At 42.6% G+C, this 26,306-nt stretch overlaps 1 protein-coding gene across 1 annotated transcript in view; it reads left to right on the top strand.

The window, feature by feature from the left end:
• Positions 1–266: 266 nt before the first annotated feature.
• The window catches only part of USP18 (ubiquitin specific peptidase 18), a gene marked incomplete at its 5' end in the record, with an annotated part of 62,361 nt that continues 36,321 nt past the window's right edge, over positions 267–26,306 (top strand). Inside the window, 4 exon segments of the mRNA XM_081083514.1 lie at positions 267–282; positions 285–425; positions 1,668–1,764; positions 16,706–16,851. Of these exon segments, the coding sequence (XP_080939640.1) occupies positions 267–282; positions 285–425; positions 1,668–1,764; positions 16,706–16,851 (400 nt within the window).

Here is a 26,306-nt window from a genome sequence, read left to right as displayed (position 1 = left end):
AGGGTGGGTGTGTAGCCTGGTTCTCATTTCTAGCCCTAGAGCTTTGTGAGCCAGTCTTTCCATACATCTCCCTCCAAGACTTGGCTCCTTGGAAACAGAACTGCTCACATGAATGTACTTTTCCCTTTGCTTACCCTTAACTGTCTGTCGTGTATTTTCGCAGAAGTCCCACCAAGGCTGACTCATGAGAATGCTTCCCAGAAGTGAGGTCATGCAGTGCTGAAGAACTGCCAGCCAAGAGCCTGGAGATTTTGGCGTGATCACTAATGGGCAAGGTGTTTGGATTCCTAAAGAAATTTGCCAATCAGTCCTGGCTGAGTCTCAACATTTCTCAGTAGACCCTGTTGAGAAGAAGCAAGAGAACAGCAACATGAAGAAGAGGGAGAAGCTACCAAAACACTTGGATGCCTGGAACTGCCCTAAGGGTCATTACCTCCCTCCCATTTTTCAATTTTTGACTATTTAGAAACATTTTGTTTACTCACTATACTCTGAAGCAGTAGAGCTTTGTGGTTAAATGACTCCCGATCCCTTGTGCCACCATTTCTGCATTTTTAAGTGGGAATAACCATAGTACTGAGAGCATACAGTTGTTGAGAGAATAAATGAGATAATCTGTGGAAACTTCTTTAGATCATATAGTAGCAGTTAGTTCCTGTGTTTACTGTTGTACCTGTGTGCAAGTATGTCTAGAGGCAAGTGCTTCTGCTGATTCAGGAGTGTATATCTGTGATTACCTGCTACCCTGGATTTTTACATTTTTATTGCCCTATCTCATGTACACCAAAGCCCTTTCCACAGGGATCCTGATATTAGTGGTACTTGCTCCCTCTTTTTTTTTTAAAAAAACCCACCCCCAAAGATTTGCTTTCACTGATTGAGAGAGAGAGAGAGAGAGAGAGAGAGAGAGAGAGAGAGAGATCAGTTGTCTCTCCTATGCACCCTGACTGGGGATGAAGCCCACAACATGGTATGTGCCCTCACTGGAAATTGAACCCACAGCCTTTAGGTGAACAGGATAAAGCTCTAACCAACCAGACCACCCTCTTAAATCACTCACCTTTGTGGGGTCTGTGGAACCCAAGGCTGTGTTTAGAAAGGCTGTGTTTGGTTGCAAATGGGTTAGAGAAATGCCATCTTTTGGTTGTCTCATAAGTTTCTTTTGGCTTCCAGCCCCTGGAGGTGAATGTAGATGAGTGGATTTCTCCCAAAGCTTTCTTCTGATTTCTCCAATCATGAGGTGGGAACTGGGTAGGGCCTTTCCACTGGAATCCAAAATTACTCTTATCCCTGAGCCCTGTAGATGCCCAGACTCAACTCTGGCAGGAACTCATAATTCTCCCAGGTACACTTTCTGTAATCTTTCTCACTTTTCCTTTGCTCATACAACAATGGCTTGTACTACACATTTGACAATAAGTAATGCAACTCTTGTGACATCTCTCTTTCCTAATGGATGACTAAACTTTTATTACTATTTTACTTACAGAGCTCATGCTTTATCTCTTCTCCCCAATTATTTTGCATGCTCCCTAGTGATATCTTTGTGCCTCTGAGAGTACTTTGTAGGATTTCATGTCCTTAAGTAGATTCCAGAAAAAAACATGACTTCTGTTAAATCCCTTAGCTAGTCCTTGTCCTCAGTATTTTTTCTCTTTCCCTTACAGGCCCAGTTGGTTTACACAACATTGGACAGACCTGTTGCCTTAACTCCCTGATCCAGGTATTGATTATGAACATGGGTTTCACCCAGATACTAAAGAGGTAAGGCTGTTATTCAGGCTATAAACATGTATAATCCTTTATGTTTTCAAATATTCAGTTATTCACAGTGACTTAAAGTTTTTTAGAATAATTTTTAAAATTTTTCAATTACAGTTGACATTCAATATTTTATTAAGGTATACAATATAGGGACTAGACATTTATATAACTTACCAAGTGATCAGCCTGATAAGTCTAGTACCCACCTGACACCATACATAGTTATTACAATACTAGAGGCCTGGTGCACAAAAATTTGTGCACTTGGGGGGGTCCCCCAGCCCGGCCTGTGCCCTCCCACAGTCTGGGACCCCTTGGGGGATGTCCACCTGCTGGCTTAGGTCCACTCCCTGGGGGATTGGGCCTAAGCTGGCAGTCAGACATCCCTCTGGCAGCCCAGGAGCCCTCAGGAGATGTCCACTTGCCAGTGGGGAGCAGGCCTAAGCTGCAGTTGGACATCCTTAGCGCTGCTGAGGAGGCTGGAGAGGCTCCCACCACCACTGCTGTACTGGCAGCCATCAGCCTGGCTTCTGGCTGAGCAGAGCTCCCCCTATGGAAGCCCACTGACCACCAGGGGGCAGCTCCTGCATTGAGTGTCTGCCCTCTGATGGTCAGTGTGTGTCACAGTGACCAGTCATTCCCAGTCATTCTGCTGTTAGGGTCAATTTGCATACTACCCTTTTATTATATAGGCTAATTGCCTGTACACCAGTGATGGCGAACCTTTTGAGCTTGGCATGTCAGCATTTTGAAAAACCCTAACTTAACTCTAGTGCTGTGTCACATATAGAAATTTTTTGATATTTGCAACCATAGTAAAACAAAGACTTATATTTTTGATATTTATTTTATACTAGGGGCCCGGTGCATGAAATTCGTGCACTGGGTGTGGGGGCGGGGAGAGTGTCCCTCAGCCCAGCCTGCCCCCTCTCACATACTGGGAGCCCTCAGGCATTGACCCCCATCACCCTCCGATCGCCTGATCGGCCCCTTGCCCAGGCCTGACGCCTCTGCCAGAGGTGTCAGGCTTGGATAGGGGACCCCCATCTCCCCCCGATCACTGGCTCTGGCCCCCGTCCAGGCCTGAGGCCTCTGGCCCAGGAATCATGCCTGGGCAGGGGACCCCCATCTCCCTCTGATCGCTTGCTCCACTCCCTGCCCAAGCCTGACGCGTCTGACCCAGGCTTCAGGCCTGGGCAAGGGGACCATCATATCCCCCCAATCCCCGGCTCCGCCCCCCACCCAGGCCTGATGCCTCAGCCAGAGGAGTTGACTTCATCACCCTGTGATCACCAATCACCGGATCGGCCCCTTGACCAGGCCTGAGGCCTCCGGCAGAGGTGTCAGGCCTGGGCAGGGGACCCCCAGCTCCCCGTGGTTGCAGGCTCTGCCCCTGCCCAGGCCTAACGCCTCTGGCCTAGGCATCCGGCCCAGGCAGCGGGGACCTGCAGTGGCAGCGGGGGGCGCCGCAATCGTGGGCTTCGCTTTAGGCCCAGGCAAGGGACCCCTAGCTCCTGGGACTGCCAGCTTTGACCGTGCCCAGCTCCCATCGCTGGCTCCACCCCTACTTCCTGCTATCACTGGCCAGGGCGGCAAAGGCACCTGATTCTCCGATCATGGCTGGGGGGCAGGGCAAAGGCGGCCCCAGGGCCGCCTTTGCCCTGCCCCCAAGCTCTTAGCTCCACCCTGGGTTTCCGATCACTGTCAGTGGCAGGGGGCTTCTTCCTGCTTTCCCTTTCGCCTCCCTGCATTGTGCCTACATATGCAAATTAGCCGCCATCTTGTTGGCAGTTAACTGCCAATCTTAGTTGGCAGTTAATTTGCATATAGCCCTGATTAGCCAATGAAAACGGTATCACCATACGCCAATTACCATTTTTCTCTTTTATTAGTGTAGATATTTAAATGTCATTTAACAAAGAAAAATCAACCAAAAAAATGAGTTCACGTGTCACCTCTGACATGCATGTCATAGGTTCGCCATCACTGCCTTATGCTGTACTTTACATCTCTGTGAGTATTCTGTAACTACCTATGTGTAGTTTTTAATTCCTTTGCCTTTTCATCAATTCTCCCAACCCCACTCCCATCTGGCAACCTCAAAATGTTTTCTGTATTTATGAGTTTTCTGCTTTGTTTGTTTATTCTATGTTTTAGACTCCACATATAAGTGAAACCAGAAAATATTTATCTTTCTCTGTCTGACTTATTTCACTTAGTATAATAGACATCCATGTGGTCACAAATAGTAAGATTTAATTGTTTTTTTTTTGGTCAAGTACTATTCAATTATATAATATATATATATATGTCATTTATCCCTCTTTTAAAAAATTACATTTATGGGGGTGACATTGGTTAATATGATCATACAGGTTTCAGGTGTGGGTTTCTACGTTGCAAGAACTGTTTATTGCACTGTGTGCCCACCCCCCAAAGTCAACTCATCTTCCATCACCTTATATTAGGTCTCTTTAACCCCCTTGCTCCCACCACTTCCTTCTGGCTACCACCACACTACTGTTTGCGTCCATGAGTTTCAGTTTTATATCCCACATATGAATGAAATCATATGGTTCTTAGCTTTTTCTACCTGACTTATTTTACTTAGCATAACATTTGCAAGGTCCATCCATGTTGTCACTAAAGGCAGTATTTCATCTTTTCTTATGGTTGAGTAGTATTCCTTGTGTATATGTACCACATTTTCTTTATCCTGTCCTCTGTCACAGGACACATTGGTTGTTCGCATGTCTTGCCCACTGTGAATAATGCTACAGTGAACATAGGGGTGCATATATCTTTGTTAATACATGTTTGGAGGGGTTTTTTTGGGGGCGGGTATATATGCAGGAGAGGGATTGCTGGGTCATATGATACTATATTCTTAATTTTTTGAGGAATTGCCAGACTGTTTTTCATAATGGCTGTACCAGTCTACATTCCCACCAGCAGTGAATGAGGCTTCCCTTTTCTCCACAACCTCTCCATCACTTGTTATTACTTGTCTTATTGATAATAGCCATTCTAACAGGTGTGAGGTGGTATCTCATTGTAATTTTGATTTGCATTTCCCCAATTGCTGGTGAAGTTGAATATCTTCACACATGTGTTGGCTGTTTGTATGTCTTCTTGGGAGAGATGTCTGTTCAGGTCCTATGCCCATTTTTTGATTGGGTTGTTTGGTGCTGAGTTTTATTGAGTTCTTTTTATATTTTGGATATTAAACATTTGTTGGAGCTATTGTTTGCAAATACTTTTTCCCATTTGGTTAGCTACCTCTTTGTTTTGTTGTCAGTTTCTTTTGCTGTGTAGAAGCTTTTTAGTTTGATGTAGTCCCATTAATTTATTTTTGCTTTACTTCCCTTGCCTTTAGGGTTAAGTTCATAAAATGTTCTCTATGACCAAAATCAGGTGATGGTCTTCTGGGATCTCCTTGTAAGTAACTGACAGCTTTTCTCTTTCTGCTTTAAGATTCTCTCTTTGTCTTTAACCTTTGGCATTTTAATTACAATGCGACTTTATGTAGGCCTCTTTGAATTCATCTTGCTTAGGACTCTAGGACTCTCAGTACTTCCTGGGCTTGTATGTCTATTTTCTTTGCCAAGTTAGGGAAGTTTTCTGTCATTATTTATTTAAATAAGTTTTCAATTCCTTTCTCTCTCTCTTCTCCTGCTATCACTATGATGTGAATATTGGTACACTCCCAGAGGCTCCTTAAATTATCCTAATTTTTGTTTTGCTGTTCGAATTGTTTTCAAAATTGTTGTCTTCAAAATGCTTCTTTGAACTTCTGCTTCTAATCTACTGTTGATTCCTTCTAATGTATTCTTCATTTCAGATATTGCATTCTTAACCTCTGTTTAAAGATGTTTTCTCTCTCCATTTATATGTTTCCTGACTCCTGTTGAAGTTCTCAGTGAGATCATTGAACACCCATATAACCAGTGTTTTGAACTCTGCATTTGGAAGATTGCTTGTCTCCATTTTCTTTCTTTCTTTCTTTCTTTCTTTCTTTCTTTCTTTCTTTCTTTCTTTGGGTTTTGTCCCTTTTTCATTTGAAACATGTTTCTTTGTTTTCTCATTTTGGCTGCTGTTAGGTCTGATCAAATAATTGAATCGATCCCCCCTCCTCTGGGAACTGACCTTTAGGCCACTTCACAATGGGCATTCCACTTGCTTAGACCACATTCCACTTGCTAAGACCATTATCTCTCCTCTCTGGAGTTTCCCAGAATACAAACCTCCACAGAGATTTCTCCACCCAGAAAAAGCCCGCCTAGAGTCCTTTAAAAACCTCTGACACCCTGTCTTTGGGTTCTAGTGCCATTTTGGGGCTCAGCAGCCCACCTGGTATCCAGATGACCCAATGAATTTATAATTCCTTACCACTTTGGCCTCATGTGTTCCTCCTTCGGTAACCATAATATTTGGTGCTGAAACCCAAGGGGGTTCCACGGGGATGGGGAGTCATCGCCCTGGCTTCAGACACCATGAATTTGCTACTCGGAGAGCAGTAGGCAGCGGCAGCTCGACCTGGATTTTATCACCGAATCCTACTGAGGTGACATGATGGCCGGCCTCGATTAGGCCTTCCTCCCTTATGGACACCACCCCCGCACCCCCCAAGCCAGCAAAGGAGAATGCTGGATCAAGAACTGCTCTTTCTCCATTGTTGATTATCCATTCCACACTGGCCAATCTTGTCTAGGTGAGTGACATTCCATAAATTCCCTCATCTTGAATCTTCTGCCTTCTCTCTCTCACTGACTTCTCAAAAGTCTCTGGTCTTGAAAGTCCTAGCGCTAGGCCAGAAGACTCCTCAGCCATTTGGCTTTGGGTCCTTCTGGATTGGAGATGCCCAGTCCAGGGGGTCACCTCTTATTTCTTGTGGTAGTTTGTTTAGCAGTGGGGATGCCTGCCCTAAACAGTCACCTTTGGATTTGTGGTCTGTGACTCACCCGTCCTCTCTCATGGGCCACACTATACTCCCTCTGCACACTCATGGGGAAGATCACGCCCAAGCACTTCATTTTATTTTGTAACACTGTGTGGCCACAATATAAACTAGCCTCAATGGCCTGAAAATGGCACTTTCAATTTTAACACACTGAGCAATTATATTTCTGTCACCACAATGAAAAATGGTCAGAGATTCCCTACGTCCAGGCCTTTTGCATCCCCCTGTCCTGACCTTCTCTCTGTCAATCCTTCTCTACCCATCAGATTCTTCTCCTTCACACAAAACATCATACCCCTAACACTTCTGATTCTGAATCTACTTTTGACCCAGCAAACCACCGACCTCCACCCCCTTACACGCTCCCAAAATACAGACCCTCCTAACAGCAACCACCTTCTCCCCAGGCCCCTCAGAGCCCAAATCCCGAGAATATGAATTCTAATACAGCCTTTTCCCTCCTAACACTCACTCTTGAGCAACCCAAAGACTGCCTTCCTCAATAGCCACTTCTGTTCCCATACCCATTCCACCCCTGAGGGAGGTAGCAGAAACTGAGGGCATAGTCCAAGTCCACGTCTCATCCTCTGTGTCCAATCTCACACAGATTCAGAGTTGTCTCAGGTCTTTTTCCACTTGCCTGACCACATTTACTAAGGAATTGAGTACCTGACCCAGTCCTTTGACCTGACCTGGCACGACATTTAAGTCATCCTGTCCTCCTCTCTAAACCCAGAGGAGAAGGAGTGCATTTGGATAGCTGATCAGGGCCATGCCAATATCCTCCATAGACAGAATGTGGCAGCAAACCCTCTTGGTATTGATGCATTCCTCAGAACTGACCCGAGATGAGACTATCAGGTTACTTCTCCAGGGCACCAGTTCTGTAGCCATATAATCACCTGTCTCATTGCCAGACTCAGAAAAGTTTGCCCATAAAGTGGTCAACTATGACAAACAATGAAATCACTGAGGGCCCTGACGAAAACCCAGCTCTCTTCCTCTCCTGCCTCATGGAGGCCTTAAAGAAATGTACCATCTTAAACCCACCTCCCCAGAGGGAACCCTTCCTCTGAATACCCATTTTATATCCCATTCAGCCCCCAAAATATGCTGCAAACTTTAAAAAAAATAGACATAAGTCCACAAACCCCTCAAAAAATCTTGTTAACTTGGCCTTTAAGGTCTTTAATAATAGAGACGAGAAGACCCAGATCCAAAACGAAGGTGAGATCAGGCCAAAGCTGAGGCCCAGAGGAGGCCTTTCAGCTCCTAGCCACCGCTTTCATGAACCCCAAACAAGGTGCCGGTCCTCCAACCAAGGGTAACTCAGGTGCTAAGCCTCCTCCAGGCCCATGCTTCAAATGCAACAAGGAAGGACAATGGGGCAAGTCCTGCTCAAACCCAAGATCCCCTCCTGGGCCCTGCCCAAGGTATGGAAGGAAAGGCCACTGGAAATCAGACTGTAGTCTGACCCCTCCAGGTCGGACCTTGGACAGTCCAGCCAGGACATCCTCTGGGTCCAGTTTGGAGCTCCCAGACCTCCTGGGTCTGGCCACCAAAGACTGAAGGTGCCCAGGCCCCAATAAGGCCCCACAGACTTACATCACCAGGACAGAGCCTTGGGTAATGATTGTGGTGGCAGGTAAGACAATCTCTCTTTAATTGACATGGGGATCACTTATTCTGCCCTCCCCGAATTCACTGGGACCCTTGTCCTCCCCTCAACCTCTATTATGGAGGTTGATGGATTAATCTCTCAGCGATTAGCCATCTCTCCTCTATATTCCATCTTACTAGACACTCCTTTTATCCACTCTTTCCTCTTTCTACCTCAGTGCCCGACCAGGGCTACCTCACATCCCCTCATAAAACCCAGTTTTCCTAAACCACAGTCACCTGCCTCAGTTTCACTCTCACCCCACAGAGCTGAGCCAGTATCTTGGACCTTAAACACCGTATCTTCTCCATGACTGTCTGGTCCTCTAGATAAGAAATAGGCTCCTTTCTTGGCATCACTGAATACTTTATCCTCTGGGTTCCCAAATTTAGTCTTCTTGCAAAGCCCCTCTATGACACATTGAAGGGAGCCCTCACTAAGCTTTTAGATCACAATGCCAGCATTTTCATCCCTTTAATGTTCTGAAACAACTCTTACCTAACTGCCTTCTCAACCCCCTTCCCAATGAACACCTTTCTTTACTAAAAAACTGCAAACACTTACTTAACAGTCCTGCTACTATCAGAAGGTGAACTCATTATCATCCAAACCTTAACATGTTATCTCTAAGGAAAAATGTGGCAGTTTTAAATCCAAGTGACTAGAGACCCAGGGACATGCTGCTGAGCCTGCTTCCTCCCCCGCCCCCCCCCCCCCCCGTTTCTTTTCTCCAGCCTCATATGCCTATAGATAATTTTCCAAAGTCTTTGGTAACTTAAAGACTTTAGAGCATTGCAGGATTAAATGATAAACATCTAAATATTTTAAAATAACATAAAATACTGAAACATTGATTGCTAGACAAGTTTTAATTTGCCTGCTCTTAGCTCTTATTATAGTAGGTCTCTTATACTTTGTTGAATGCATATTTTCTTGAAAGTAAGATTGTGTTTAAAGTGTGTTGATAAATGTCAATCTAGGTTGTTTGCTTTTTGGCTAAAGCTGGTTATTTGTGAATGGATAGAAGGTTTGTGTTGTTCAGTGAGTCAGGACCCAATCACCCCTGATGTCCAAAGGGACCCCTTCTCTCCTAGTAAGCTAAAGCCGTCCTGCCCAGGCTCTCTCCTATTACTTAAGTCCTTATATCTAGACTTTATTTCCACTGCTCATTCACAGTCCTTGACACTATCATTGAAATCATCAACATGTCTTCCTGCTTAGTATTTAGGAATCTCTCTCCCCTTTTCTAACTTTCTTAAAAGTCATACACTGCAAAGGACACCGAGTCTGGAATGATCCCACAATACAGGGAAATAAAGCAGACCAGGAAGCCAAGGCAGTGGCTCAGAGGAAGCTTCCATCTCCTCAACTCTTAGCTATACCTCATATAACACCCTATATACTCCAGAGGAACTTCTGTCCCTATTAGCTTTTGGGGCTCCTCAGTAAGATCCATGGTTAAAATTTCAGGGAAAATATATCCTTCCCCAAGGACAGGCCTATGATATCTTAAGGGCTATTCATAATTCCCTACATATAGGATACATTTACAACTCCTAAAACACCTAATTGCATGTCCTAGACTAACCTTCCTACTGTAAGATACCACCAAAACCTGTTCTACTTGTTACTCAGTATCTCTCCAAGGACAGGTTAGACCTCCTTCTTTCTCCACTCATAGGCAAGAGGCCAAATCTCTGGACAAGACTGGCAAATTGACTTCACTCACATGCCCCCTATAAAAAGAGCCAAATACCTCTTAACCCTAATAGATACCTTCTCAGGCTTGGTAGAAGCCATTCCCAACTATGTCTGACCCACCTCATTACAATCATATAATGGACCTGCTTTCATGTCTCAAATGACTCAACAGGTCTCCTCCACTCTGAACATCCAGTGGAACTTACCTTCAGACAAGGTAGAAAAGGAAAATTCCTTAAGTAAGTCTAACCTAATAAATTAACTCTTGAAACTAAAGTACCTTAAACTAAAGTACCTCCTACCTTTAGCCCTTATGCACATCAGGGCAACCCTCCCGTGCACACTCCTTTCTTAGTTCATTTGAATTTATGTATAAAAGACCCTTATTATTAGGAAACCTCCCTCCCACAGAGGCCCCTCTAGGAGACTATGTCCCCATTTTAAATCTCATCCAACAATTACTGAGAGAACATGCTCATCAGGTCCTCCCTCAACCTTTTGTGGGAGACATGCCCCCCCCTACTCCTCACATCCAGGGGACTGGGTACTCCTAAAGGAAATCTATTCATCAAATAATTTATAGGTTCAATGGCAAGGCCCTTATAATTACCCCAAAAGCAGCTAAACTATCGGGGCATATCCATGGTTCCACCCTTCCAGATTAAAACCCATCTCAGGAACACCTCCATCACTGCCGGGAGCCGGTCCATGCTTGCTGTTCAAGGGACCTGGCATATATGGCGTGCTGTTCTTAATATGTTTGCTCACCTTCTTGGCACTATGTGTTTTAACCAAGGTCTCTGAGAAAGGTTGTTTCCCCAGGCAGGGATTTCCCCCTGAAGTTAGGGAGGGAATAAAACCTCTTAACTAATTGCCAGGCGGGTAATTAATCACTTTAACTATGAACAATCATGCTTAAGCTACATAATCTTTACTCCCTGGAATGGAGATAAGAAACGCCCTAACCTTTGTAATAGAGATTGATAGGATTGAATCAACTGGTATAAATACAGATGTAACAAGACAGAAGAGAGACAGAACCTAGGCACAGAACCTACACAGAACGTTCTCTAGAGACAGAAGAACTTCTCTGGAGAGAACATGGCAAAAGATCCTGGACAGAAACTGGCCTCAGAACCTAGAGACAGAACCTAGCGAGAGAACATGGCCAAAGATCCTGGACTGAACCTGACTACAGAAATTGGCAAGAGAACCTGACTAGAACCTTGTGACTGAACCTGGCTGGAGAACCTGGACAGAACCTGGCTGGAGAACCTAGCGAGGGAACTTGGCTGAAGAACCTGGCTACAGAATCTGGTGACCGAACCTGGCTAGGGAACCTGGAGAACCTGGAACCTGGCTGGAGAACCTAGCGAGGGAACATGGCTACAGAACTTGGCTGGAGAACCTAGAGAACCTGGCTATGATGATCAACTGAACTCTGCCTCCGTGTCCTTCCTTCTTCGCCGACTCCGTCCACACCTTTGGGGACCCCTGGACCCGCTGGGGTTGGACCCCAGCACATCACATGAGCTGGAGTTCCCTTAGCATTACAGCCACCTGATTGGGCCAACCAGACTCCACCTTCTCTGCATCCCAGAAGAAGAGGATGAATGAGTGAGCGAGCACCCCTGCACATGCTCCCTATATATTAACCCTACCAATCCTGACTTCTCTGAAAGTCCACCTTCTCTCCCAATACAAATACTCCAGGTCCTAGCTACTACCCCCTCTCCCTTTGCATCAGGATTCTCACCTTCCTATGGGACTCCCTTCTATAAGGGGACTTTGATTACCCATGGGAAGAGACTTACTTCTTTCTAGACCCCAAACATATCCTTCCTAACCTTGGGACAATCCCTGATCCTGGAAGTGGGGGTTAGCTCTCCTTCTCATCCTATTCTAGTCCTTGTCTCCTACACCCATAAGGAATTTTCTCGCCTCCACTCATTCAAATACTTAACCTTACGCATTCCCTTCTAAACCAGACCAATCCAACCTTTGCCAGGGATTGCTGGATCTGCCTTTCCCACTGCTCTTCAGCATATACCACCATCCCTATACCAATCACAAGATGGCATCAGGTAAAAATCACTCTAGCTTATAAAAAGGAAAAGGGAACTACATTTCTCAAAAAGGCAGACATGCTTCTGACATCCTATAGCCCAACAAATCAAGCCTCCCTTCTTTTCTGTATTTATATTCAATCTCTTGCTAAGGTAGCTCCTTCCTCCATCCTAGTCACAGGTCCTATTACTCTACACGAACCACTAATTGCCCAAACCCCTTTATACTTTACAAGGTCACAAGGCAATATAATAATAAGCCATCTCCCATCATCAGCTTGCAACACCACAGTTAATGTAGAAATACCAAATGGTCACTGGTCCCAATGGGTTGACTACCAGGTCTTCCCAGAAGCCAATGGTTATTTCCTACATCCAGTCAGATTTACTTCTTATCCACCCATTCAGGCCCGAGGCTCCTACCGCTTCTTTCCTTCCCTTTCTCTTTTCCCTTGGATAACAGCCCATTCTATCGTTCCCTTCCACGTTCACTGCAATAAAATCTCAACCACTCATCTGTCACTCCTTATTGGTAGTGCCATGGTGACTACCCTTTCAGCTTGGAGTGCAGGACTGGGAAAAAGAACCTCATACCCTTTAGTCCACCTCTTCTCTCTATACCTTTGAGCTTGTCTCCATGATCCAGGATTCTTTTTCTTTTGTGGAGAGAACACATACATCTGTCTCCCCACCAACTGGACAGGAACCTGTACTCTCATCTATCTCTAACCCAATGTAGATGTAACCCCCAATAATCAGTCTTTACCTGTCTCAATAACCCACCATATCCAACACAAGAGGGCAGTTCAGATAATCCCTCTCCTAATAACCTTTGGCATCACAGAAAATGTTGGAACTGGCATAGAGAGCCTAACCACTGCTTTATCCTATTTTGAAATCCTGTCTCAGGACCTACAAGAAAGCTCTAGATGCCTAGTAAAACTAGGAAAACAAGAACCTCTCCCCCAGGGTAACCTATCCTCCCCTTTAATATCACTAGTCAGGCAACGTAGACCCCTGATCTTTTTATTTTATTTATTTTATTTTTTTATTTATTGCTTAAAGTATTACAAAGGGTATTACATATGTGTCCATTTTATCCCCCCCGCCCTAGACAGTCCCCTAGCCTCCCCTATCCCCCAGTGTCTTATGTCCATTGGTTATGCTTATATGCATGCATACAAGTCCTTTAGTTGATCTCTTACCCCCCTCCCTTCTGCCCCCCAACCCTCCCCGGCCTTCAGGCTGCAATTTGACAATCTGTTTGGGGCAGCTCTGCCTCTGTATCTATTATTGTTCAAAAGTTTATAATGGTCTCTATTATCCATGAATGAGTGAGATCATGTGGTATTTTTCCTTCATTGACTGGCTTATTTCACGACCCCTGATCTTTTCCTCCCTAAAGATAACATCTAGGCCTCAGCTGCATTTCAGACCAAGGCCCAGAAAAACAGCAAAACCAGACAAGTAATGCTGTGGCAACCTCAGGACCAGCTTTTACTCCCAAGCCACTCAACAGGACCATTTTTGAGCCTTCACCAACCAGTTTCTTGGGGGAAATAATGCTGCGGAGACCCCTTGTTTAGCCCACTACTATCAAAGCTCATTCCCCTGTGATCTCGACATCCCACCTCAGCAGGAAGTAGATATAGAAGATATGACCTTCGTCCCTATTCCATAAACAAAAAGGCTGGAATGTTAGGTATGATCAAATGATTGAATTTATACCCCCTCCCCTGGGAACTGACTTTTAGGCCACGTCACAATGGACACTTGCTTGGACCACATTCCACTGGCTAAGACCATTATCTCTCCTCTCTGGAGTTTCCCAGAATCTGGTCCTGCACAGAGAATACTCTGCTCAGAAAAGCCTACCTAGAGTCCTTTAAAAACCTCTGACTCCCTGTTTTTGGGTGCTGGCACCATTTTAAGGCTCAGCCCATCTGGTAGTCAGATGACTTAATCAATTTATAATCTCTTACCACATTGGCCTCATGCATTCTTCCTTCAGTGACTCCAACAGCTGCCTCTCTGTGTATGTTTCTATGCATTAGGTACAACTTCTATGTCTCCTGGTCTTGGCAAAATGGACTTACGTAATGGGTATTTTTTGTGGGCCAGTAGTACAGTCTCCTCATCACCTGAATTGGTGCTACAGGTATGTGGTTGGTGTGGGTTGTTCCTTCCTATTGTTGAGCCTTGATTGCTATTGGCACTACAGTGGGAGGGATTGACCCTTATGCTGATTGGTTGTGAGGGCTGGCCATGACTACTGTGGACAAGTTGTTGTGCAGAATCTGATCCGATGAAGCAGGATCCACTTTAGCTGGGCTTTGGTGTCTGCTGGATTCACCCTTTTGGGCGTGTCATTTGTAGAGGTGGTTGGGTAATGCTCTGGTGGGGAGTGAATCTGGTCACAAGGTGTGTTGGTTCTGGGGCCTCTTGGGAGGTTAGGCAAAGGTCAGCTGCTCCCTGGGCCCTGCCTGTGGCCACCTAGTATAAGCTACAATGTGATCTGCAGGTGGTTGACGCTTGTGCTGGACTTGGAGGTTTCTGGGAGAGGCTAAGTTATGAACTGAGGCTTGCTTCTGCAAATGCTGGATTGGGACTGCTTAGCAAGAGGATGGGCCATGCCAAAGGCCACATGCTGCTTGTTTGGGGTTTATGAACCTTTGAGACTCTTTATGGAAGTCCTCAGCATGAGCCTAGATAGCTATTTGTTTTAAAAAGCCACTGGAATAGGCTTGGATGGGGATACAAGTTCAGTGTGTTAGGGTCTCAGGGAATCACCAGAGCAGGGCAAAAAGTGTTACCTAGGTTGATGGAGACTCAGATCTGGTGCTTACCTGCACCTGCAAGGGGAGGAATCAGCAAACACACAATGGCTTCTGCCAGCACTTCTTGCTGGGAAAAGCTGCCCCTTCATCCCTCACCCCAAAGCCAGATAATTCTGTTCTTCTCTGTATGTCCCTGGTGCCGTTTGAGCTGCTGCCCCAGCAATAGAGCTCAGAGCCAGTGAGTCCATCAGCAGATAAATTTGTGAACTCCTGGGACTCCAGCAGCTCTCTGTCTCAGTCAGCCACAACCTCCATTAGTTTTCACACTTAGAGGTTATGAGGACTCCTCTTCCTAGCACTGGACCCTGGGCTTAGTGACCCTGTGTGGGACTGGGACCCTTTGCTCTTCAGGGGACATGTGCAGCCAAGATAACTCTCCTGAATTTTAACCACCACATGTGTAATTGGGAACAGCCTATTCTGCGACTCTGCTCCTCCTAACAATCTCGATATGACTTTTTTGGTATATCATTAGTTACAGGATTCTGTTCAGCTAGACTGCAGGCAGTTATCAGTGATGGCTGTTCTGTAGTTTAGTTGTAATTTTGATGTGGTCACAGGAGGAGATGAGCATAGCATTTACCTATGCCACCATCTTGACTGGAAGCCCACAGTGACTTGGACTTTTAAAAATATTCTTTCAAATGTTACTGGAGAAGAGTCTTGTTCTGCACATTTTGGACTACACATTCTAATCATTTGAGAAGTTTAAAATATAAATGCCTGGTACTACCCCCAGACATTTGGTTTCATTTGGCCTATGGTGGGACACAGTCACTGGTACTTTTTAAAAAATATATTTGTATTGATTTCAGAGAGGAGGGGAGAGAGAGATAGAAACATTAATGATGAGAGAGAATCATTGATCAGCTGCCTCCGGCATGCCCGCCTACTGGGGATCGAGCCCACAACCTGGGCATGTGCCCTGACTGGGAATTAAACCACAAACTTTTGGTTCATAGCTCAACACTCAACCACTAAACCATGCCGGTTGGGCCACTGGTACTTTTTAAAAGATGCTTCGGGTGATTTAAACATGCAGTCATGATTGACAGCCACTGATTTGATTAAAAAGAAATTGAGAGTAGACCAGTGTGAAAGGAGGGATAAATCAGTAGGCACACGCAAAAGTCTCTCTTGATTTTTTCAAACAAAGCAAACACGCGTATGTATTATTACACATTCTTTTCTGCCCCGTGTTTTCTGTTTTTTCCCCCCTTCCATTGGCATGGACAATTTTGAGATACCTATAATTAAGTATATCATTTCTAAAATGCTCTGACATACCTTCACATTGCTCTTTCTTCCCAGGATCTAGATGAGTATTTGCTTTTTCACTTTGGGGTGCTTCAGGATGGATATTGTGCTGCATGCCCTCTTTACTGTAGACCCAGACAAGACATACTGTGTCTGCCTTTTATTTTAGTGTGATTGTCAGGCAGAGTGGAGAGAGAGGTGGTGGGGCAGCAGTTGTTGTGCTGATACCCTCTCAGGAAGTTAAAAATCATGGTGTTTTTTAACCTTGTCTGTACATTTAAATTATATGGGAAACTGAAAAATTTGATAACTGAGTCCCACCTCCAGAAATTCTGATTTAGTTATTCTACAGAGTGGCCTGGACTTAGAGATTTCTGGAGGTTTCTTCAAGTGATTCTAGTATGCACCTAACATTGAGAACTGTTGTAACAAGAGGTTCATGGCTGTTCTAATTTGGCAGGGTAACAGTACCAAGGAGAGTGGAAGAGCAGAGGAGAAATGTCCCCTTCCAGTTGCTCTTACTGCTGGAGAAGATGCAGGACAGTCGACAGAAAGCAGTGCGACCCATGGAACTCGTCTACTGTCTCCAGAAGTACAATGTACCATGTAAGACAGTGCTCCCAGCACTTGCTCCTGATCTAGTGCTCTAAAGGGTGTGGGAGATTGAGAAAGAGATAGGAAGAAGGAGGGGGAAGAAAAGAAGAGGGAGGAGAGAGACAGGGAGGAGAGGGAGAAAAATAGGGAGAAGGAAGGAGAAAAAGGGAGAGGAGAGAGAGGAGGGGGAGGATAGGAGAGGAGAGGGAAAAGAAGAGAGAGGAGAGGGGAGAGGGACTAATAAGGAAGTTAGGTAGACTGTGGACCTCTTGTGTTGGAGGCATTTATGAAGATCTGAAATATTTTGAAGAGCCCCATTTATATATGCATAAATAATACCAAATACAGATTTGGTATTATTATTATTTTTTTTAATTTTTTTAAAACAGAATATGATTATTTTTAATGCACAAGTTTGATACAACCAAAAAGTAAAACAGCAGAGTAAAATAGTAACAAAAAAACATGGTATATCATTTGCAATGCATGAGAAATGGTTAACATCTTTAGTTATAAACAAGCTCTTAAAATCCAGTGACATGATAATAATGCAAGGAAGCTGGAAAAATGAAATGAAAAAGTACAAGTGATGATTAAGCAGTGAGCATATATGATTTTGCTGAACAGTGATGGAGAATAACTTCTCTGCAGTGTCAGTGAGCAGAATAAAGACAATGACGCCTAACAATCTACAGCTTTGGAGAGTGTTGTGCAGTTTGAAGTCTCAAGCAGGGGGAGGCAGAATAAAGAGAAGGACCTAGAATGAGGGGAAAGCTAACTTTTGAGTCTATATATTAATTGAGTATTTTTAGCCAGAGTAATTCCAATTCATTGGAATTTTTTCAACAAGTTAGTTGAATAAATTCCAAACAGATTTGGTATTATTTATGCATATATTTCTTTCACACTTACTCTTTTTCTGCCTCACAGTAGCATAAGTAAGCCTAAGAGTTTCCTCAAAGCTGATTCAGCTGCAGGTAAGGAATCCCAGGAAAACATAATAAAGGATTAATAAGGAGAAACCATTTTCTACAAAAGACAACTCATAAAATAGTTTTGTTTTAAAAACCAGCTTTATTGAGCTATACATCACATACTGTAAAATTCAATCTTTTAAAAATATGTAATTCAGAAGTTTCAGTATACTCACAGAGTAGTGCAGTCATAATCACAATATACTTTTAAAACAGTTTATCACCCGAAAAGTGACCCCATACCTTAGCAGTCATTCACAATTCTGTTTTGTTTTCTTCTAGGTTTTATACTTTTAGCTCTTACATTTAGATTTTGTTTCATTTTGAATTAATTTTTGTGAATGTTGTGAGGTAAGGGTCCCAACTTCATTCTTTTGTATGTGAGCATTTAATTATTCTAGCACCATTGTAGAAAAGAGTATTCTTTACCGATTGAATTCTTTTCTTTTTAAAAAATCTTTATTGTTGAGAGTATTACATATGTCTCCTTTCCCCCTTGTTGACCTCTCCCAGTCCGCATCCCCCAGATCTTCACCACCCTATTTTCTGTGTCCATGAGTTATGCATATTTGCACCAAGTTTATTGGTTGATCTCTTCCCACCCATCCACCCTCTTCTGCATTCCCGCTGAAGTTTGACAGTCTGTTCGATGCTTCTGTGTCTCTGGACATGTTACTTTATGTTGTTCATTAGATTCCACTTATGAGTGAGATCATGTGATACTTACTTTTCTCTGACTGGCTTGTTTCACTTAACATTCATGCTGTTGCAAATGGTAAGATGAGGCAGGGGGTCCTGCGGGGGTGAGGCCGACGGAGTCCTAATGAAGCATGCCCGACTTCGGAGACCAGGTTCAAAGACGCAGATCTGAGTTTATTGTTTAAGTGCAGCAACATATATAACATTCCAGACCAATCAGAAGTTTACACCATCCTTAGGGCAACCAATGGTAGGAAAGATAGGGTACTATGTAGGGGCTCTAGGGGGCTTACTCAGGCGGGCGCTGCCACTTCCCGGTGTGCCGAGGAAGCTTGTATAGGCGGAGTGCACTCACGCCATTGCATCTGCCACTGCACTGAGATAAATCTCCTGAGCTCTTCCCACAGTAAGAGTTGTTTGTTGTTTTTTTTTTGTTTGTTTTTTTGTTTTTGCATAGCTGCATAGTATTTCATTGTGTAAATGCAACACAGTTTTTTTAATCCATTCAACATGGGATGTTTCCAGATCCTAGCTATTGTAAATTGTGCTGCTATAAATAGAGGGGTACATATATTCTTGTAGATTGGTGATTCAGATTTCTTTCTTTTCCCCATTATTGATTAAGATATTACAAATGTGTCCTTATTCCCCCAATATCCTCTCACCTCCCATATCCTGCCCTCACCCTCACCCCCTGTTGTCCACATCCATCGCTTATATACATGCATACAAGTCCTTTGGTTGATCTCTCCCCCTCACCCCAACCCTCCTCCACCTTCCCTCTGAGGTTTGAGCATCTGATCGATGCTTCTCTGTCTCTATATCTGTTTTTTGTTCATCGGTTTGTGTTGTTCATTATAATCCACAAATGAGTGAGAGCATGTGATATTTATCTTTCTCTGACTGACTTATTTCACTTAGCATAATGCTCTCCAGCTCCATCCATGCTGTTGCAAATGGTAGGAGTTCCTTCCTTTTTACAGCTGCATAGTATTCCATTGTGTAGATGTGCCAAAGTTTTTTAATCCATTCATCTGCTGATGGGCACTTAGGCTGATTCCAAATCTTAGCTATTGTAAATTGTGCTGCTATGAACATAGGGATGCATATATCCTTTCTGATTGGTGTTTCTGGTGTTTCTGGGATCACTGGGTCAAATGGGAGTTCCATTTTTAGTTTTTTGAGGAAACTCCACACTGTTCTCCACAGTGACTGCACCAGTTTGCATTCCCACCAGCAGAGAAAGAGGGCTCCTTTTTCTCCGTATCCTCATCAGCACTTGTCATTTGTAGCTTTGTTGATGATAGCCATTCTGACAGGTGTGAGATGGTACCTCATTGTCAGTTTGATTTGCATCTCTCAGATGATTAGTGACTTTGAGCATCTTTTCATATGTCTCTCAGCCTTATGAATGTCCTCGTTCGAAAAGTGTCTAATTAGGTCCTTTGCCCATTTTTTGATTGGATTGTTTATGTTCCTTTTGTTAAGTTGTATGAGTTCCCTGTGAATGTTGGAGATTAAATCTTTAGCAGAGATAAATTGGCAAATATGTTCTCCCATGCAGTGGGTTTTCTCATTGTTTTGTTGATGGTTTCTTTTGCTGTGCAGAAGCTTTTTATATTGATATAGTCCCATTTGTTTATTTTCTCTTTAATTTCCATTGCCCTAGGAGCTGTGTCAGTGAAGAAATTCCTTCGGCATATATGTGAGATTTTGCTACCAATCTATTCCTCCAATATTTTTATGGTTTCCCGTCTTACGTTTAAGTCCTTTATCCATTTTGAGTTTATTTTTGTGTATGGTGTAAGTTGGTGGTCTAGTTACATTTTTTTGCATCTGTCTGACCAAATTTCCCAGCACCATTTATTGAAGAGACTGTCTTGACTCCATTGTATGTTCTTGCCTCCTTTGTCAAATATTAATTGAGCATAGTGGTTTGGGTCAATTTCTGGGTTCTCTTATTCTATTCCATTGGTCTATATGTCTGTTCTTGTGCCAGTATCAGGCAGTTTTGAGAACAGTGGCTTTGTAATACAGCTTGATATCTGGTATTGAGATCCCTCCTACTTTGTTCTTCTTTCTCAGGATTGCAGCAGCTATTCTTTTTTTTTTTTCTTTTCCAGATGAATTTTTGGAGAGTTCTTTCTAGTTCTATGAAATATGCTATTGGTATTTTAATGGGGAGTACATTTAATCAATAGATTGCTTTGGGTAGTATGGACATTTTGATGATGTTGATTCTATAAATCCATGAACACGGTATGTTTTTCCATCTGTTTATGTCTTCCTCTATCTCTTTTTTCAATGTCCTGTAGTTTTCTGGGTAGAGGTCTTTTACCTCCGTAGTTAAGTTTATTCCTAGGTATCTTAATTTTTTTGTGCAATGGTAAATGGGATTGATTTTTTAATTTCTCTTTCTGTAAGTTCACCATTAGTGTATAAAAATGCCATAGATTTCTTGGCGTTAATTTTGTATTCTGCCACATTGCCAAATTGATTTATTACGTCTAGTAATTTTTTGATGGAGTCTTTAGGGTTTTCTAAGTACAGTATCATGTCATTTGCGAAAAATGACAATTTTACTTCTTCTTTTCCAATTTGGATGCCTTTTGTTTCTTCTTCTTGTCTGATCCATTTGGCTAACACTTCCAGTACTATGTCGAACAGGAGTGGTGAAAGTGGGCATCCTTGTCTTGTTCCTGTTCTTAAGGGAAATGGTTTTAGTTTTTGCCCATTGAGTATGATGTTGGCTGTAGGTTTGTCATATAAGGCTTTTATTATGTTGAGGTATGATCCCTCTATTCCCACTTTGCTGAGAGTTTTTATCAAGAAAGGGTGTTGGGACTTTGTCACATGCCTTTTCTTCATCAATCGATATGATTATGTGATTTTTGTCTCTCAACTTGTTTATGTGATGTATCATGTTTATTGATAGCCTTGCATCCACGGGACAAATCCTACTTGGTCATGTTGTATGATCTTTCTGATGTACTGCTGGATCCGATTTGCTAGGATTTTGTTGAGGATTTTGGCATCTATGTTCATGAGGGATATTGGCTTGTAATTCTCTTTCATTGTGTTGTCTTTATCTGGTTTTGGTATTAGGGTGATGCTGGCTTCATAGAATGAATTTGGAAGTGTTCCTTCTTCTTGAATTTTTTGTAGTAGTCTGAGGAGGATAGGTTTTAGTTCTTCCTTGAATATTTGGTAAAACTCCCCTGTGAAGCCGTCCTGCACTGGGCTTTTGTTTGCTGGAAGCTTTTTGATTACTGCTTCAATTTGTTCCATAGTTATTGGCCTATTGAGATTTTTAGATTCTTCCTGATTTAGTTTTGGAAGGTTGTATTTTTCTAGGAATTTGTCCATTTCCTCCAGGTTGTCTAGTTTGTTGGAGTAGAGTTGTTCATAGTATTTTTTTAACAATCCTTTGTATTTCTGTGGGGTCTGTTATTATTTCTCCCCTTTCATTTCTGATTTTGTTTATTTGGGTCCTCTCTCTTTGTTTTTTGGTGAGCCTGACTAGAGGTTCATCAATCTTGTTTATCCTTTCAAAGAACCAGCTCTTGGTTTTGTTGATCTTTTTTTTTTTTTTTTTTTTGGTCTCTATGTCATTTATCTTCGTCCTGATCTTTATTATTTCCTTCCTTTTGCTTACACTGGGCTTTTATTGTTGCTCTCTTTCTAACTCTTTGAGTTATAGGGTTAGGTAATTTATTCTCATTGTTTCTTGTTTTTTTGCAGTAGGCTTGTAGAGCTATGAACTTTCCTCTCAAGACTAGTTTTGCTTTGTCCCATAGGTTTTGGATTGTTATGTTTTCATTGTCATTTGTTGCCATGATGTTTTTTATTTCTTCTTTGACCTCTCTGGTAACCCAGTCATTGTTTAATAGCATGCTATTTAGTCTCCACGTGTTTAATTCTTTTGGATTGTGTTTATTGTAGTTGATTTTCAATTTTATGCCATTGGGATCTCAGAATATGCTTGATATGACTTCTATCTTCTTGAATTTGAAGAAACTTTGCCTGTGACCCCATATATGGTCTATCTTTGAAAATGACCCATGTGCATTTGAGAAGAATGTATATTCTGTTGCTTTGGGGTGAAATGTTCCGAAGATGTCAATTAATTCGATCTGATCTAGTGAGTCATTGAGGATTGATGTTTCTTTGCTGATATTTTGTTTAGAGGATTTGTCCAATGGTGATAGTGGGATATCAAAGTCCCCTACTATGATTGTATTGCTGTCAATCTCTCCCTTCATCTCCTCCAGAAGTGTTTTTATGTATTTGGTTGCTCCTGTATTGGGTGCATATATGTTTACAAGAGTTATTATTTCTTGTTGGATCGCTCCATTTAGTATTATGTAGTGGCCTTCTTTATCTCTTTTTATGTCCTTTACTTTGAGATCTAATTTGTCAGATATAAGTATTGCTACCCCAGCCTTTTATTCATTTCCATTCACCTGAAAAACCTCTTTAGATCCCTTCACCATCAGTCTGTGCACATCTTTTTTTTTTGAGGTGGGTTTCCTGTAGACAGCATATATATGGGTCATGTTTTCTTATCCACTCAGGTACCCTATGTCTTTTTATTGGGGCATTTAATCCATTTACATTTTAAGTTATTATTGATAGATACTTGTTTGTCGCCATTTTTATTCTTTACCCCTGTGTTTCTTCTTTGTTTCCTATTTTTTCTTTTTACAGCAGACCCTTTAGCATTTCTTGCATTGCTGGTTTGGTGGTAATAAACTCCTGTACTCCTATTTTGTCTGTGTAGCTCCTGATTTCACCCTCAATTTTGATTGATAGCCTTGCTGTGTACAGTATTCTTGGATTCAGACCCTTCCTTTGCATGACTTTGTATATTTCATTCCATTCCCTTCTTTCCTGATGTGTTTCTGTTGAGAAATCAGTTGCTAGTGTGATGGGGGATCCTTTTTAGGTAACTTTCTGTTTCTTTCTGGCCGCTTTTAAGATTCTTGCTTTGTAATTGGTGTTTTGCCAATTTAATTATAATGTGCCTTGGCGTTGGTCTTTTGGGGTTCATTTTGTTTGGGACTCTGTGAGCTTCTTGGATTTGTGTTTTTCTTCTCTATATCAGGGCAGTTTTCTGCCATTATTTCTTCAAACAGGTTTTCTATTCCTTGCTCAGTTTTCTCTCCTTCTGGCACCCCTATTATGCAGATGTTGTTTTGTTTCATGTTGTCCCAAAGTTCTCTTAGGCTCTCCTCCTGCTTTTTAATTTTTTTTCTAGAAGCTGCTCTGCTTGGTATTTTTTCCTACCTTGTCTTCTAGCTCACTGATGCGGTCCTCTGCTTCTTCTAGTCTACTGTTGATGCTTTTCATTGAGTTCTTTGTCATTTTTCATTTCTTCTTGGTTCTTCTTCATTTCCTCTTGGTTCTTACACATATTGTTGAATTTGTCTTCCATTCTTTTCATCCACCTTATGACCATTTTTTTGAATTCTTTCTCTGACAGGTTGCTTGCCTCCATTTTGTTTACTTCCTTTTCTGGTGATGCCTGTTTTTCTTTCATATGCAGGCTGTTTCTTTGTCTCCCCATGATCTCTCTTCTCCGGGTGTCTGGTTATGTAGTTCTCTCCCTGCTGCATTGATTTACAGGCATAAAATACTACACAACAAGGCACAATGCACAAGGCACTGAATACAAATGTGTTCACGATACCAATAACCCCAAATAAATGTGACCACCAAAGAAAGGAGAATTAGGGGATAAGAAAGAAAGAAGAAGAGATAAAGAAAAAAGAGAAAAAGAAAAAAAAGGAGTGCAAAAATGAAATTGGGAAAAGGAAGAAAAAGTAAGAGAGAAAAGAAAGAGAATGAAATAGCGGAGGAGAAGAAACTATTTATATGGGGAGTAAACTCCAATAGATCAGCCACTAATCCCAACAAATGCCAGCAACAGATACCTAGAGAAAAATGCAAACTACAAACAACAACTAATATCAAGTGATGTCAGGGAAAACAGAAGCAAAAAATAACTGGGGAAAAAAAACAACAAAAAAATAAAAAGAAAAAGCGAAACAATCTCACAAACAAGCATAAAAACCCCCAATATAATCAACAATCAAGCAAACAACAACAAAACGACAGAAAAAAATTTGGATAGTGAAGAAAGAGAAGAGAGAGTTGTATATGGGCTTAGAGCAGGGGATTGGAAATTAGATATATAAGAGGGTGAAATTTTCACAGGGGGTAAAAAGAAGGAATAGGGAAAATCTAAAGCAGGAATAGGGTACAAGAAACAGGACAACAGAAGGGGAAAAGTGAAGAAGAGAGTTTTGGCATAAAGGTAAAGTTGAGGTAGAGTAAAATGATGCTAAAGGAAAGATGAAAATAGAATGTAGAACACTAATCCCAAAATAAAATAAAGAGAAAATAAAATGACACTTAAAAAAAAAGATAAAATGGTAGTAATAATACTGGTTAAAAATAAAAATGTAGTAATTAAAAAGGTAAAATCAGGTGAAGAAAAAAAAATTGTAGTTTCTTAAGTAAAAGGTGAAAAAAATAAAAATGGGCAGTAGTTAAGGTCCTTCATTTCCTCTACTCTTCTGTTTGGCACGCCTTAGTCCATTAGTCCTCTCTAGCCAGTATTTAGGTGTTGTTTTCCCTATCGCACTTTATACTGGTTTGGAGAGTTGACTGCCCCAGAGCTGGCTCCTTGATCATTACTCCCCGCTCTGATTCCCAGGTTCCACAAAAACAACTTTCCCCTGCAATCTCTGTGAGTGACCCCAATTGGGTGATCCTATGTATTGGGTTTAATAATCAAAAGCAAATATTTAAGGAACAACAACCAAAAAAGAGCCAGAGTATGTGCATGAGCTCTCAGCCCTCCACCATCCAGCTCTGTGTTAAATTCTCTCAAAGTCTCTTCCGCATGTCCTCTCTCCCCTGGCACAAACAGCCAGCACACTGAGGCTGCCTTTTTGCACCCAGTCCAACTATGGGCTGATTTTTAGAGTTCCCTTCTGCCAGCAGCCCTGTGGGACTCCTTCCACACTCACGGATCACACTGGCCCCAATGGCCGTGGACTTTGTGGGGCGCAGACTTCCCCCGAGCGCGTTTCTCTCTCCAACCTGAATTACAAACCACACCTTTATCTAGGTGAAATCTGACCTTTCTTTGAGGAGGAGCAGGGCTCGTCTGAGTCCACGTATTTGCGCTGCTTGAGATCCGGTGTTCCTGGGTTCTTAGCTGGTCCCTGGGTGCCGTGGTTGCAGTGTCTCTGGATGTATACGTTTCCGATATCAGCCACTGAAGATGGTGCTGTCTCCGTGGCTGAGCTGGCCACTCTGGGAGAGATTTCAGCAGCAGTGGAGGCTGCCCAGTTAGGGGAGCCCTATCCGGCAGTCTTCAACAGTCCTCTGGAGTATAGTTATTGCTCACTCACAAATTTACACACTCAGGACGTCCACACACTCTCCTTTTGTTCTCTCACTTTCACAATGGCTTGCAGTCTGCCTTCCCGTCGGCAGCCGTCTGCCTTCTCTTTAGCTCCCAGAAGTTTTTTTTATGTGTTTGGGTGCTGCTGCATTGGGTTCTTATATGTTTACCAGAGTTATATCCTCTTGTTGTATAGATCCCTTTAGAATTATGAAGTGGCCTCCATTGTCTTTTTATGGTCCTCACTTTGAGGTCTATTTTATCAGATATAAGTATTGCTACCCCAGCTTTTTTTCATTTCCATTTACCTGAAAGATATTTTTCCATTCCTTCACTTTCAGTCTGTGTCAGTCCCTTGTTCTGAGGTGAGTCATGTTTTC

Source organism: Myotis nattereri, assembly GCF_964212035.1.
Source record: "Myotis nattereri genome assembly, chromosome: 2".
Classification (NCBI taxonomy): Eukaryota; Metazoa; Chordata; class Mammalia; order Chiroptera; family Vespertilionidae; genus Myotis; species Myotis nattereri.
Note: the sequence above shows the minus strand (reverse complement) of the source record. Positions and strands in the feature narration are given on the sequence as shown.